Here is a 12,709-nt window from a genome sequence, read left to right on the forward strand (position 1 = left end):
TAGGATAGTTTTTGCCCTCTGTATTGGTAACGCAATGACTGTGATTCCGGATTCCGGATTACTGGTTTCAGGGTTGCCCTCGCTTTACCGGGTCATGCAGTGAAGTGGAACAGGAACGGAATGAAACAGTTGGTTGAGCAGGAAATTGCCCGAAAAATTAGACAATTAAAAGAGACTCTTATAACAAGCTCACACACATCTCACGCAACCATAAGGTTGAGTATTGTGGGCAAAGCAACGGCCTATGCATGGTGAGCAAACTTGCCTACGTGAGCGAGTTCACCAGTTAGGGTCAGCTATAGGGTAGCGAGCGCGAGTTTTAACCTGGGCGTGGTGACCGGGGGTATTTGCCGAAATAATGCGGCCACCTAAAAATAACCTTCTATGGATGTTGTTTTAAATCCATTTGGAGAGACGTGATGAAAGTCAAAACTTTGAACAATTCGAAGTAATGAAAATTAGACCATCTCAGCTCCTCTATTGAAAATATTCGAAAATTCATCCGGTAAGGAAACCATTCTCGTCACCAGAGCCTCGGATCGACCAAGAGAAGAGCTCTGGGGTCGAGATTGGCAAGTAAACTAAACAACGGACCTCTGCAGTTGCGCAGTTACCAGATATAGCTGCGAGGGAAATGCACCCTGGATCCTCTGATACTGAATCGAAAGATGACGAAAGATAGGCGAGTCATTAGCCATGACATGCCTTTCACCATTTGGAGAGAGTCGGAGGAAGTTTAAGAAATCACGACTGCTACGGCGACGAAAACGTCACTTCAAACCAGTAGTGTGAGCTATTCTAAGTGTTTCACGGTGTTTTCATCTTGGTCAGATTGTTATGTACTGATTTAATTTGAAATAAAGAGAGAGAAAGAAAGATTCACTGTTGTTTGTCCACGTTGTTGTCAAAACCTGAAAAGTGGTCATGTTACGTTGTATTATACGGTAGAGAAATGTACAAAAATGCGTACCGCTCGTGCAGCACGATCATTTTTTCCCTTTTTAACCAATAATATTACTGCTTTTTGGCGTTGTCGTTGCCGTGGCCGTCGTCTTTAAATTAAATAGCGAGCTTAAGCAAGCGCGTTTTGAGACGCGGACGGCAACCGGAAGAGAACATTTCGCGTGCCAGGACAGTGGTGTCTCCTAGATTTTTATACTAATCATCTCTAATGTGGTTGAGTGAAGACAAGTTGAAAGGGAAATCAGGCCACTTCCGGTTGCCATCCTCGTCTCAAAAACGCGCGTGCTTAAGGTCCCTATTAATTATGCGAAATTTGTGACGTTTTCTTTGCCGTCGCGCCGTAGATCTTAAACTCCCTAGTGTAAGCAAGGAACACGGCAAAGTCAACGAAAACATCACTATAAAATATAAATATTATTTCATCTTTTTCACGTTGTATTGATACAGGCCAAGTATCGTTTAGTAAAGATAGCAACAACCTCGTTCCCAGGGCAGGAAGGAAGAGAGAGGACCCTGGGAACTAGGTTGAGAGCAAACGAATGGTTCGTTGATGTCAACCTCGTTCGCAGCCTCTCTCTTCTCTGCCTCCATTGTCGTTGTCGTTTCCCAACGACAATGGAGGCAGAAAAGAGAGACCCTGGGAACGAGGTTGCGTTTATGTGTGTGCGCGTTCAACCGTAAAAACCCGAACGGTTTGGTGATTTGTGGAGCACGGCAAAGAAATGCACTGAAATGCGTGCTACACGTACAGCATGAGTATTTTCCTTTTTTTCTACCAATAACATTGTTCACCAACGGAACAAAAGACCTTTGTGACTGCTGACCCTTGCTCAAATCGTTCATTGTCGAGAGGCTGTAGGCGTGGCTCCGACGCAACATTATTGCACACTTTACTGGTCAGGGGGGTCAAAAGATCCCGAATGCCATCATGTCTGTGCTACGAACCCAACCATTTCCAACGAAAGGGCGTGGCTGATTGTAAAACGATCCCCACATGCGCAATAACTCTCTACATACATATTTAGTAGTCCTAGCAGTCAGGGAAAAAGTAAATATTTCGAGCAAGAGGGTAATCCCATGTAAAAAGGGGAGGGATGCTCGTCGAAAATTTTAAATTAAACCCCTATAGGAGACCAATTTGGGCGTGGCCCAGGCTTTTTTTGACCCCTTAAAAGAGACCATATTAAGACAAAGAGAAACAAAGAATACCGTGACTTTTAATAATGGCAAAGACATTATCATCTAATACTTTCACCACTTTTACATTTCCTCGCGCGCAACCCTAAAGGAGACCTTCACGGCTACATACAGTGTATGATGGCGTTTTGCCCAGAACACCCTAATTGGGACCAAAGTCCGAAATTTACACCCCTAAGCGAGACGACAAGCATCCCTCCCCTTTTTATATGGGAGTCCCCTTCCCCCCGGGATTAGCCTTATCTTAAGTGCAGCGATGTTCATTAAAGCTGTCCTTTACTCGTTGCTTAGTTTCTCCTATGTACTGTTGGTGACATCTGTTACATTGAATCACGGTAGATGAGGCTTTTAGTTCCGCAGGTTATGTTGGAATTAATGGGGCGTGTTTCGCCAGTGGATGAAGAATGTGTAATTGGTTAGTCCATGGAAAATGTAAGGACAGATAGCGCAGTTTTTGCCACAGCGGAAAGAACCGGAAAGAAGTGCGGAATTACATTAGTGGATAAGTTAGCTGAAACCAGCAAGTCTCGAAGGTTAGGGGAGCGTCTGATGGCCACAATAAGTAGATTGTACAGTCGCAGTTGAAGTCACGTTTGATTTCACGTGAGGACAACTGGGAACGAGCTGGAAGACTTCCCTTAATGAGCTCCTGGGGCCCGTTTCTCGAAAGGCCCGAAACTTTACGGGCCATATTCGGGAGGCACAATTCCCTTTGTATCTCGAGAGCGGAGAGGATTTAAGTCGTCAAACTACACGGTTACGTTTCTTATAGTTACCTTGAAAACATGTTAAAAGATCGGCTTTCCAAAACAAGCGGTTGGCAGTTTCACAAATGGCTTTTCGGGACGTTCGAGAAACGGGCCTCTAGCCCGTGCGTGCAATAACCTTGCTCGCAGGCTATTCCATAATGGAAAAATGATGGAAGCCGCCTCTCCCGTCCAGGATTCATAGGGAGGGAGGGAGGGAGGGAGAGATTTCACTTCTCAATTTATTCTGTCCTTTTATGTAGACTGTGCTTAGTCCTGCCATTGGAGGGAGAGGATGCACATTTATAAAATCCTATTCAACGAACGTCACCAGGTAGGGGTGGGTACACAAAAGGAAATGTACAGAATCGGGTGCAATATATATCCCATAATCCGTTGTGATGATACGATCCGCTAAGATGGCGATGGAAGTCGTATGGGTCCATTCTATAATTTTGCTTGTTTTTCTTGTGCAGCCTGGTAGTTTGAATCTGGTTGTCAACATTAAAGCGACAGATGGCGATGTCGTGCAAAAGGATTTCTTTGCTGATCCCGAAAAAGACTACGTTACGATCGAGTATATGACGCATGGATCTCGCTATGTTAGAGTTTACATCGACTTTCGTTTGGTGAGTGTGCCATTTCGCTCGAAATTCGTTTACCGTAAACGCGATACTAATCCTAACTGTCTCTGATTTTGATTCAGAGAGGCACGACCGAATTAATTTCCATCCAGATTAGTCGGGCATGTTCTCTCGTCTTTGTCAGGCAATCCTTCTCAACAGGGATGAAGGGGTAGTTTCTAAAGAAACTGTGGTGCTGCGTCGGTGGGGAAGTAGTATACAAAAATTTGGTTTTATCAACGGAGTTAACGTTGATAATGTAAATTGGCCACCGTACAGAGATTCTAAAAGCTAAGGGAGCCAACTGCATGAGGAATAAAGAGAACGACCTTTCAATAAACCTATGCTTTAATACGGGGTCATTTCCACACCTAAAGTTTTTCGCAGGCAAACAAAAGGATGTCTTGTACTGTTCTACCACCTGCATGTTAAATTGTGATGATAAATAACGATGTGAAGATTGTTACTTTTTGTTTTTAGAAACGCAAAGTTTTCCAGGTTGTTGTTCTTGGGGAAATGGATAAAGCTGAAAGTTCATATGAAGCCATGTGCTTTGTAACAGAGCTGGGAGAGGAGGAGATGATATCATCTGATTCCATGTCAAAATTAAGACAAGTTAGTTGGCTTACAAAGTTAATCAACAAAGTAAAAATATTGAATGATTCTCACATCAACTCAATGTGATACCAGCTAGCGAGGAGGGAGTCTTGTCCCAGGAGTTTCAATCAAATTTGAAGATGGCGGCTGGTTTGGGTAGAATAACTAAGTAACTGCTGTCATTGTCAAAATTAATTTTAATCTCAAGGTTGAGAGAATCTGCCTTTGATTACTTCAGTTTAGGGAAAAGAGTAGCCAACAGTTTTCGTCAGGTGTGCATGGATAATTATACATGGACATACGTGGCTGTAAAGGGATATACCTGGGTACCCCTTCGGGCGGCTGGTATGTCGGCTGATAATGTCTGCGGCTGAGAGATTGTTGGAAAAATGAATATTCAGCTGAGAAGCAAAGCTTCGAGGGCAAATGTGAAATTTTGACGGGTGCTCATAACTTTCTTCACCTTCAAAGACATTGACATAATGTTTGTTGACTTTCTCATACTTTCTGGAACAGCATTTGCGACCAGCTTGTTAGGGCGCGTTCGATTGACCCTATTCTGATGAAAACAGTATGTTTGGCGCATTTCGAAGCAGCAAGGATAATAAAAATATGTTTAAAATAGCATGTTAGCAGATGTTTGATAATTTTAATGTGAATCTTCGTAAAAACGAAGGATTTTAAACTTATATTCCATGTATTCCTATTCCGGAATATGGTCAATCAAACGCACCCTTAGTGTTGTGGAAAATTGTGCTTTGTCACCAACATGTTGAATAATAATACCATTATCCTGCTCAAACTTGCGGAATGTCGCCTGATTTTAGCCAACTCAGTCTACGGACTCGTCAGCTAATTATCAGGCGATATTCCACACGATTTCACAGGATAAATGTTAATTGTATTACATATCATTACACCGTATCATGATACACTTTAATAACCCTACTTAAAGTACCAACCGTACATGACCACTTGACAAGTACAAAATGTAAAGTGAAACCCAAATGTTCTTATATTAAAGCAGAATTTCTCATGATGGAGAAGAGGTGTTGCTGACTTTGCTTATGTACATTTAGGCAATGCCATATGACAGTGGACAATCTTTTTTAATTTACAGAAAAACCCAAGCACAATCCGAGTTCCTGAAGAGGATTTAGGAAGTGAACCTCATAAGATGGATCATGTTGTATATTTGGATTCAAGGAATGCGACAGATGAAAAGATATCTGAATTGTGTAAAGATGCTGGCAAAGTATTGTTCGAAGGAACAAATCCGAAGCTTCTTTTGAAAGGCAAGATATCAATTTTGACAAAAGTTTATTTGTAAGGAAAGGAGGGATTGTTTTTTTTTTTTCAAACGTTGGCCGTGTAGCACTTATATTTTAAACAGAGTTACATGTAACTGAATAGAGGGTAATGTGAAGTGCTAGACTTCTATCCCATATGAACCATGTGAGCGTTAGCCCTACTGATGGAAATGGGCCCACACAAGGACAGAGAATAACTCTGACCAGGGTTGGAAGGAAGATTGCTTGTTGCATCTCTCAAAGAGGATGCTGTGATTGACCAAGAAGATGAGCTGTACAGTATGGCCTACTGAGTTTAAGAGCCTTTTTTGTTGCTTGATTCAATGGATTTGATATGTTATAAATCTGACAAGAAATAATTTATTTCTCACACTTTTCCTCAAGTTGCAGCTCTTTGTTATTTCAATTTCAATTTATCACCCACATTATGCATTGCATTGGACCCATAAAATGACCTGGCGAAAAACTAGCTGTAGCTTGACTATAGTAACTGATATATGTATTATAAATATATAATTTATAGTAGTAGTACAGTGTGTAAAGGACTTGAATTTACTTTAAAACATTGATTTCCTGGGAGTGAAACTTCACAGATTTTACTCTGTCTAACGCCAGACAATTTTACTCGTTGACTGGAGTCATCCTACGGCTCTTGAGGGGTCAATGGAAAAAGGGTGCATTCGGTCATTTCCAAAATGACCAGCTGAGACAGGCAGCCTTGTTTTAGGGTCATAAATATGTACTAGTTACATATAACCGTGCAAATAGCACACATTCATATTCATTATTTAGTCAGGAGTACAATGTAGCAATGATCTCACTTGCTTTTACTACAGATGCAGAGTTCAATGCTGCCATCTTACTCTGTACGAGTTTAATGTTATTTTAACTCTTGCAGAGTTAGATGTTAGCATTGCACAAGATGCAGAGGGAATTAACTATTTAATGCAGGGATAGAAACCCCAGTAAATCCTAGCATTAGCTACATGTGAGGCCCAAACAGAAAAGAAAAACATCTCTGAATGTTATGGAAAGGTGGTCACAGAAAGGCACGTTTAAAATGGAAAAAGGGTACCCATCAAAAACTTTGTAAGTCTCTTTTTGGGTGCATTCAGACATTTCCAAAATGACCATTGAACTGCCCCGCTGTGACAGACAGGTTTGTTTGGGGGTCATGAATAGGTGCTAGTTACAATACTGCAGTGGAGTAACCCTGCCAATAGCACACATGCACTTCATTTGGTCAGAGGTAGCTGTGGTCTCACTTGCTTTTACTACAGATACAGAGGTCAGTGCTGCCATCTAACTCTTTACGAATTAAATGTTATTTTAATTCTTGCAGAGTTAGATGTTAGCATTGCACAAGATGCAAATGGAATTAACTATCTCATGGTAATATGCAGGGATAGAAACCCCAGTAAATCCTAGCATTAGCTACTGTACATGTGAGGCCCAAACAGAAAAGGAAAAACATCTCTGAATGTTATGGAAAGGTGGTCACAGAAAGGCACGTTTAAAATTGAAAAAGGGTACCCTTTCAAGAACTTTGTAGGTCTCTTTTTGGGTGCATTCAGCCATTTCCAGAATGACCATTGAACTGCCCCGCTGCAACAGACAGGTTTGTTTGGGGGTCATGAATAGGTGCTAGTTACAATACTGCAGTGGAGTAACCGTGCAAATAGAAAACATGCATTTCATTTGATCAGAAGTAGCAGTGGTCTCACTTGCTTTTACTACAGATACAGAGGTCAGTGCTGCCATGTTGCTCTTTTTGAGTTTAATGTTATTTTAACTCTTGGAGAGTTACTTGTAGATGTCAGCTTTGCACAAGATGAAAATAGAATTAAATATCTAATAATAATTTGCAGGGATAGAAATCCCAGTAAGTTTTAGAAATTAGTTACATGTACATGTGAGGCCCACAATGGGAAAGAGAAAAATCTCTGAGTACCCGTAAAGACTCGCAGATAAGCCGCACCTTTTTTCCAAAAATTTGCGATCAAAATCGTAGGTTTGGCTTATCTGTGAGACCATTTGGGAAAGGTGTCCAGTATTCCATCGTCTGATATTATGCCTGGTTACACAGCTTCGCACAGTGCATGCAAGAAAACAACAAATTTACGCGCAAAATTCTATGGAAAAACTGACTCGAATGGAGAAATACCTGTGAACAAATACCAGAATAATATCAATCATATGTCATAAGTGGTAGACATGATGTTTATTCTACTAAAGACCTAAAATTACGGGTAAGACTTTAAAGGATTTTTCGATCCATTGTTGGCGGGTTTGCCTTGGATGAAGACAGAACACTTTGGTCTCGACTTTGGATTTCTTTTGAGTCTCTTTCATGAAAAACTTTTTTTCCAAAATTTGAGTTGCTTAACTCGGGGTGCGGCTTATCTGCGAGTGCGGCTCATCTGCGAGTCTTTATGGTATTATGGAAAGATGGTCACAGACAGGCACATTTAAAAAGGAAAAAGGGATACCCATAAAAAAACTTTGAAGGTCTCTTTTGGGTGCATTCAGTCATTTTCAAAATGACCAACTGCTACACTGCCACAAATGGGTTTGTTTGGGGGTCATAAATAGGTACATGCAGAAGAGTAAGCATGAGAATAGCATACAGGCATTTCATTTCATTAGGAGTTCTAAGCAATGAAGCAATGGTGGAGGCAGTATGGCCCAGTGGTTAGGGCACTTGCCTTGAAATCCGGAGATCTCAGGTTCAAAACCGGCTTTGACCACTCGTTGGATTTGTTCCTGGTAGCCCCTGGTTACAGTTGTTCTGTTCAGTTGTTTCATTAACTGTTTCATTGGTCCTGTAACTTACAATACAATACAGACTTAATTGATTAATTAAGGTGTTATGGAATTGGTAATTTGTAGGAATAGAAATTCCAGTAAATCCTAGCATTAGCTGCATGTGGGGCCCAAAATCTCTGAATATTATGGAAAGATGTTCCCAGAAAGGTACACTTAATTAAAATGGAAAAAGGGTACCTGTGAAAAACTCTGTAGGTCTCTTTTAGGGTGCATTCAGGCATTTCCAACATTACTTTCACACTGAGACAGGCAGCCTTGTTTTGGGATCACAATTACATACAAGTTATAAATACTCTGCAGTGGAATAACCCTGTGAATAGCACACATGCATATCATTATCTACTCAGGAATAGCAATGGTTTCACTTGCTTTTACTACAGATGCAAAGTTCATTGCTGCCATCTAACTCTTTACGAGTTTAATGTTATTTTAACTCTTGCAGAGTTAAGTGTTAGCATTGCACAAGATGCAAATGGAATTAACTATCTAATGGTAATATGCAGGGATAGAAAGCCCAGTAAATCCTAGCATTAGCTACTGTACACGTGAGGCCCAAACAGTAAAGGAAAAACATCTCTGAATGTCATGGAAAGGTGGTCTACTCTGGAATAGCAATGGTTTCACTTGCTTTTACTACAGATGCAAAGTTCATTGCTGCCATCTAACTCTCTACGAGTTTAATGTTATTTTAATTCTTGGAGCGTTAGATGTTAGCACTGCACAAGATGAAAATGGAATTAAAGTGTTGCTATGATCAAAAAATCATTTCCTTTTTTCCTTCAGATTTCAAAGTGTGTTTGCATAACACAACAAGACAGAAAAATCTCTGACCATGATTTGATCTGAAATACCCCTACCTCTTCTGGTCTGGTCTTTTGGCTCAGTCAGTAGAGCAGTGGTGATCAAATTCAAACATTATGGATGTCATTCGCACTCCTGCCTGGTAGTTTAGTCTTCCCTTGGGTGGGTCCATTCCATTATGCTTCCATAGAGTGTCCGAGATTTCTAGCACTACAACAACAGGTGTATCCTTGAGAAGCTTATTATGATGTGAATGTCATTAAACTGTGCCTGTTTGGGTCTTGTGGCATTTTTTAACATTTTACAATGTACACAGGAAGTGTTCCACTTTACCTATTTTTCTTTCCATTAGAAAATTCAACAAGGGAAGATCTTGACAAATTAGAGCTTGCCTCTCAGGATCAATCAGGTCTTATAAAGGTATTGAAAGGCTGCAAAGATACGTCAGAACTGAGTGCAGAATGTGTCTGCAGAACAGAAGTTTGCATAAGCTGGTACCCTTGCCAACTGAAGCTCTGCCAAGGAAAAGATGATGATGGGCAGCCAATGGAGTATCACTGTGGGATCAAAACTTGTGGAAAGTGTTATCTGTTTGATTTTTATGTGACAGAGAGGAGACAGTGCTTTTGGGATGTGAATTCATAGCCTTCTTGGCAATGTAGAGGTAGTCGAGAGTAAGACTTACAGATAATAATTTATTTTTACTCTGGTCTTTAAACTTACAGATAATTATTACTCTATCCTCGGGGGCCACTTTAGGGATGACTGGATTAAACAAAGGACAAATTCAAGATGAGTTAAAGTAATGTATATAAATGAGCAGCAGTGTTTTATTGGGTTTGAAAGACAGAAAGGAAACTTTATTCGTTTTTAATACAATGAAAGGAAGAGATACCAGAGGTTTTCCGTTTCAAGGTTATCTGCCCAGATTTTATTAACTGAGAGTCTATTTTGATGAGGGAGGAAAACTGGATCGACTGAACCTTGCTTTGAGGAGCAAGGATGGCACAGTCGGTTAGTGCGCGGCCTTGGTGCAAGAGGTCCTGAGTTCGATTCCCGGATCTCGCATCCTTGTTTCGACTTCTTTCCTTTCCGTGTAGCTAAGTAGCTTTAAATCCCCGTAAAACGGAGCACTGATGGAGAGGGGGGAGTAAAATGAGCGCACCGTCGACCTCAGGTTTGTCAGTTGAATTACTGTTACGAGTTATCGACGTTAAATATGGTTACTTTACTTTACTTTACTTTATACAACCTCAAGGCCATTGCAATGTTAAACAATACTTTTCATCAATCACTGAGGGTTACACACTAAAGTAAAAGTACAACAGAATAAGCTATTTAAACTTCAAATAATTCAAACAAAAAGCAGTAGTCTCAATAACCATAGAAAAATCACTATCACAAATGGGAAGCTTAATTAAATATTCCTGTGAAGTAGTGTCAGTGTGTAACATTAAATTTCAAAATAGCAACCACCAAAATATTCATTTTCACAATATTTTCAGTGTTTAACATTAAATTTCAAAATAGCAACCACCAAAATATTCATTTTCACAATATTTTCTGCGTCGCAGAGGTGACAGGCACGGTGGATAACCGCTAAGCCACCCTGACTCCTGCGTGGTTTAAACGCACGAGGCGTTGCCAAGTGTTTTTAGACCCAATAAAACACATGCAATATTTTTTAATAGCTTAAAAAACATTCCACAAAGTGTGTCCCTCGGGAGTCCGAACAAATGTTCAAAATGTGAGGGGTAGATCCAGTGTAATGCATAGATTGTTACAGCGCATCACAGTTCTTATAAATTAATTTATAAATTAATTGATGACTATTCTTCTACAAAGAATTGATTCTAATGAGGAGTACTTTTAATTATTGGGTTGAAAGCTCATGCACATGACGGTTTTCATTGTTTTGATTGGCTACTGGGTCATGAATTATTAATGAGCTTTTGAAGGTTATCCAACCTTCCAATTTAATAATTATTTTAAATGTGGGTAAGACCCAATAAAACATTCCAGGACCTGTCCATTTATTAAACAGTACTTAAGGGTTTTTAAACCCTTAAGATATAAGAATTATAAGAATTGTAACATAGAAAAGTAAAAAAATACCGTGAAAGATCAGTTCAGGGGGCAGTTTCTCGAAAGTCTCGAAACTTTACGGGCCATTTTCGGGTGTCACAATTCCCTTTGTAACTCAAGAACGGAGAGCATTTAATTTGTCAAACTTCACAGTTAATTTTGTTTTTGTTACCTTGAAAACATGTTAAGAGATGGCTTTTCGGGACTTTCGAGAAACGGGCCCCAGGTATCACTCAAATGATCCCAAAAAAAAGGCAGATGTACCATTTTTTTTTAGGCCATATGCCTTAATTTTGTAAGTTAAAAGTCAGTTTTATTCGAGAGATTAGGCAAGAGAAAAGCAATGCAATACTACATGTAACTACAGCTGTACTTTGCTAAAAAGAATTTGTTTTAATAATACAACAAGTTTTGTACATATTTAGACAATAATATTTACATACCAAGTGTCAACAACATTTCTTTACCATAGTCTTTTACAAAATTTTTGTATTTCTATGCCCTTTTTTTAAAATGAAATAAATTTAACAATAATTGTTATTTATCAAGCTACCCAAGTGCTAGCTATTGACAAGTATTCCTCTACAATATTTGACTACAGCACAGGGCTGCTAACAAGGCAGGCAGAGTTGCACTGATAACCCTAATGTAAGGGTAACTGTTCCCAGTTTCGTAAAAAAATTTTCCCAGACAACAGCTGGATTTAAAATGTAGGAAGTCAAATGTAGCAAGCTCTATACACCTTATTCCAAAATGGCCACCAGTTTCATTTGTTTGCAAATTATTGTCCCTTGTTGCCTCGTTCAAGGTTAAAATACTCTTTTGAATTTTTACGTGTAGTTTAAGAACAAGGCAACAAGCGCTAAATTTGCAAGGAAACAAATGAATACTGCAATGGTGTCCATTTTGGAATAACGTAACTATCCAAAAGTGTAGTAGAGAAGCTGACCAAGGAACTTCTCATCGGACATTACTAAACAACAAAAACACCATGTATCACTATGAATGCTGACTGATAAAGTTTGGATTTGAGATTAAATATCATTTTAGGCCTGATTAGGCCTAAACCATTATTGCTCCTAATCTCAGTCTTAATCTGAATCCTAATCTTAGGGTGCATTCGATTGACCCTATTCCGGAATAAGAATAAGCGGAGTGGTGATTTAAAACGGTATGTCTGGCGCTTTTGAAGCAACAAGGATAATAATATACATGTTATGATGTATGCTTAAAATAGCATTTTAGCAAGTGTTTGATAATTTTAATGTGAATCTCCGTAAAAACGAAGGATTTCTAACTTCTATTCCATGTATTCCTATTCCGGAATACGGTCAATCGAACGTGCCTTTAACCTCAATGAATTAGGAGCAATAACGTTTTAGGCCTAAAACAATATTTAATCTCAAATCCAACCTCTGTCGGTTAGTATTCAATGTATGGTGGGGTCATACATGGTGTTTTGGTGGTTCGTTTCGTGGTTTAGCATGGCCCATTCTGATCTTGGCTGGCAGTGCAACCCTGCCTACACTACCTGCCTTGAACATGGCTATGGAGAACTCAC

At 39.7% G+C, this 12,709-nt stretch overlaps 1 protein-coding gene across 1 annotated transcript; it reads left to right on the top strand.

Moving 5' to 3' along the window:
• Positions 1 to 3,315: 3,315 nt before the first annotated feature.
• On the top strand, positions 3,316 to 11,692 carry LOC138030959 (out at first protein-like). Its single transcript, XM_068878815.1, has 4 exons — positions 3,316 to 3,535; positions 4,010 to 4,144; positions 5,247 to 5,421; positions 9,416 to 11,692. The coding sequence occupies exons 1-4, from the start codon at positions 3,326 to 3,328 to the stop codon at positions 9,706 to 9,708; spliced, it is 813 nt and encodes a 270-aa protein (XP_068734916.1). The 5' UTR covers positions 3,316 to 3,325; the 3' UTR covers positions 9,709 to 11,692.
• The last annotated feature ends 1,017 nt before the right edge of the window (positions 11,693 to 12,709 follow it).

Source organism: Montipora capricornis, chromosome 13 (genome assembly GCF_036669925.1).
Source record: "Montipora capricornis isolate CH-2021 chromosome 13, ASM3666992v2, whole genome shotgun sequence".
Taxonomy (NCBI): domain Eukaryota; kingdom Metazoa; phylum Cnidaria; class Anthozoa; order Scleractinia; family Acroporidae; genus Montipora; species Montipora capricornis.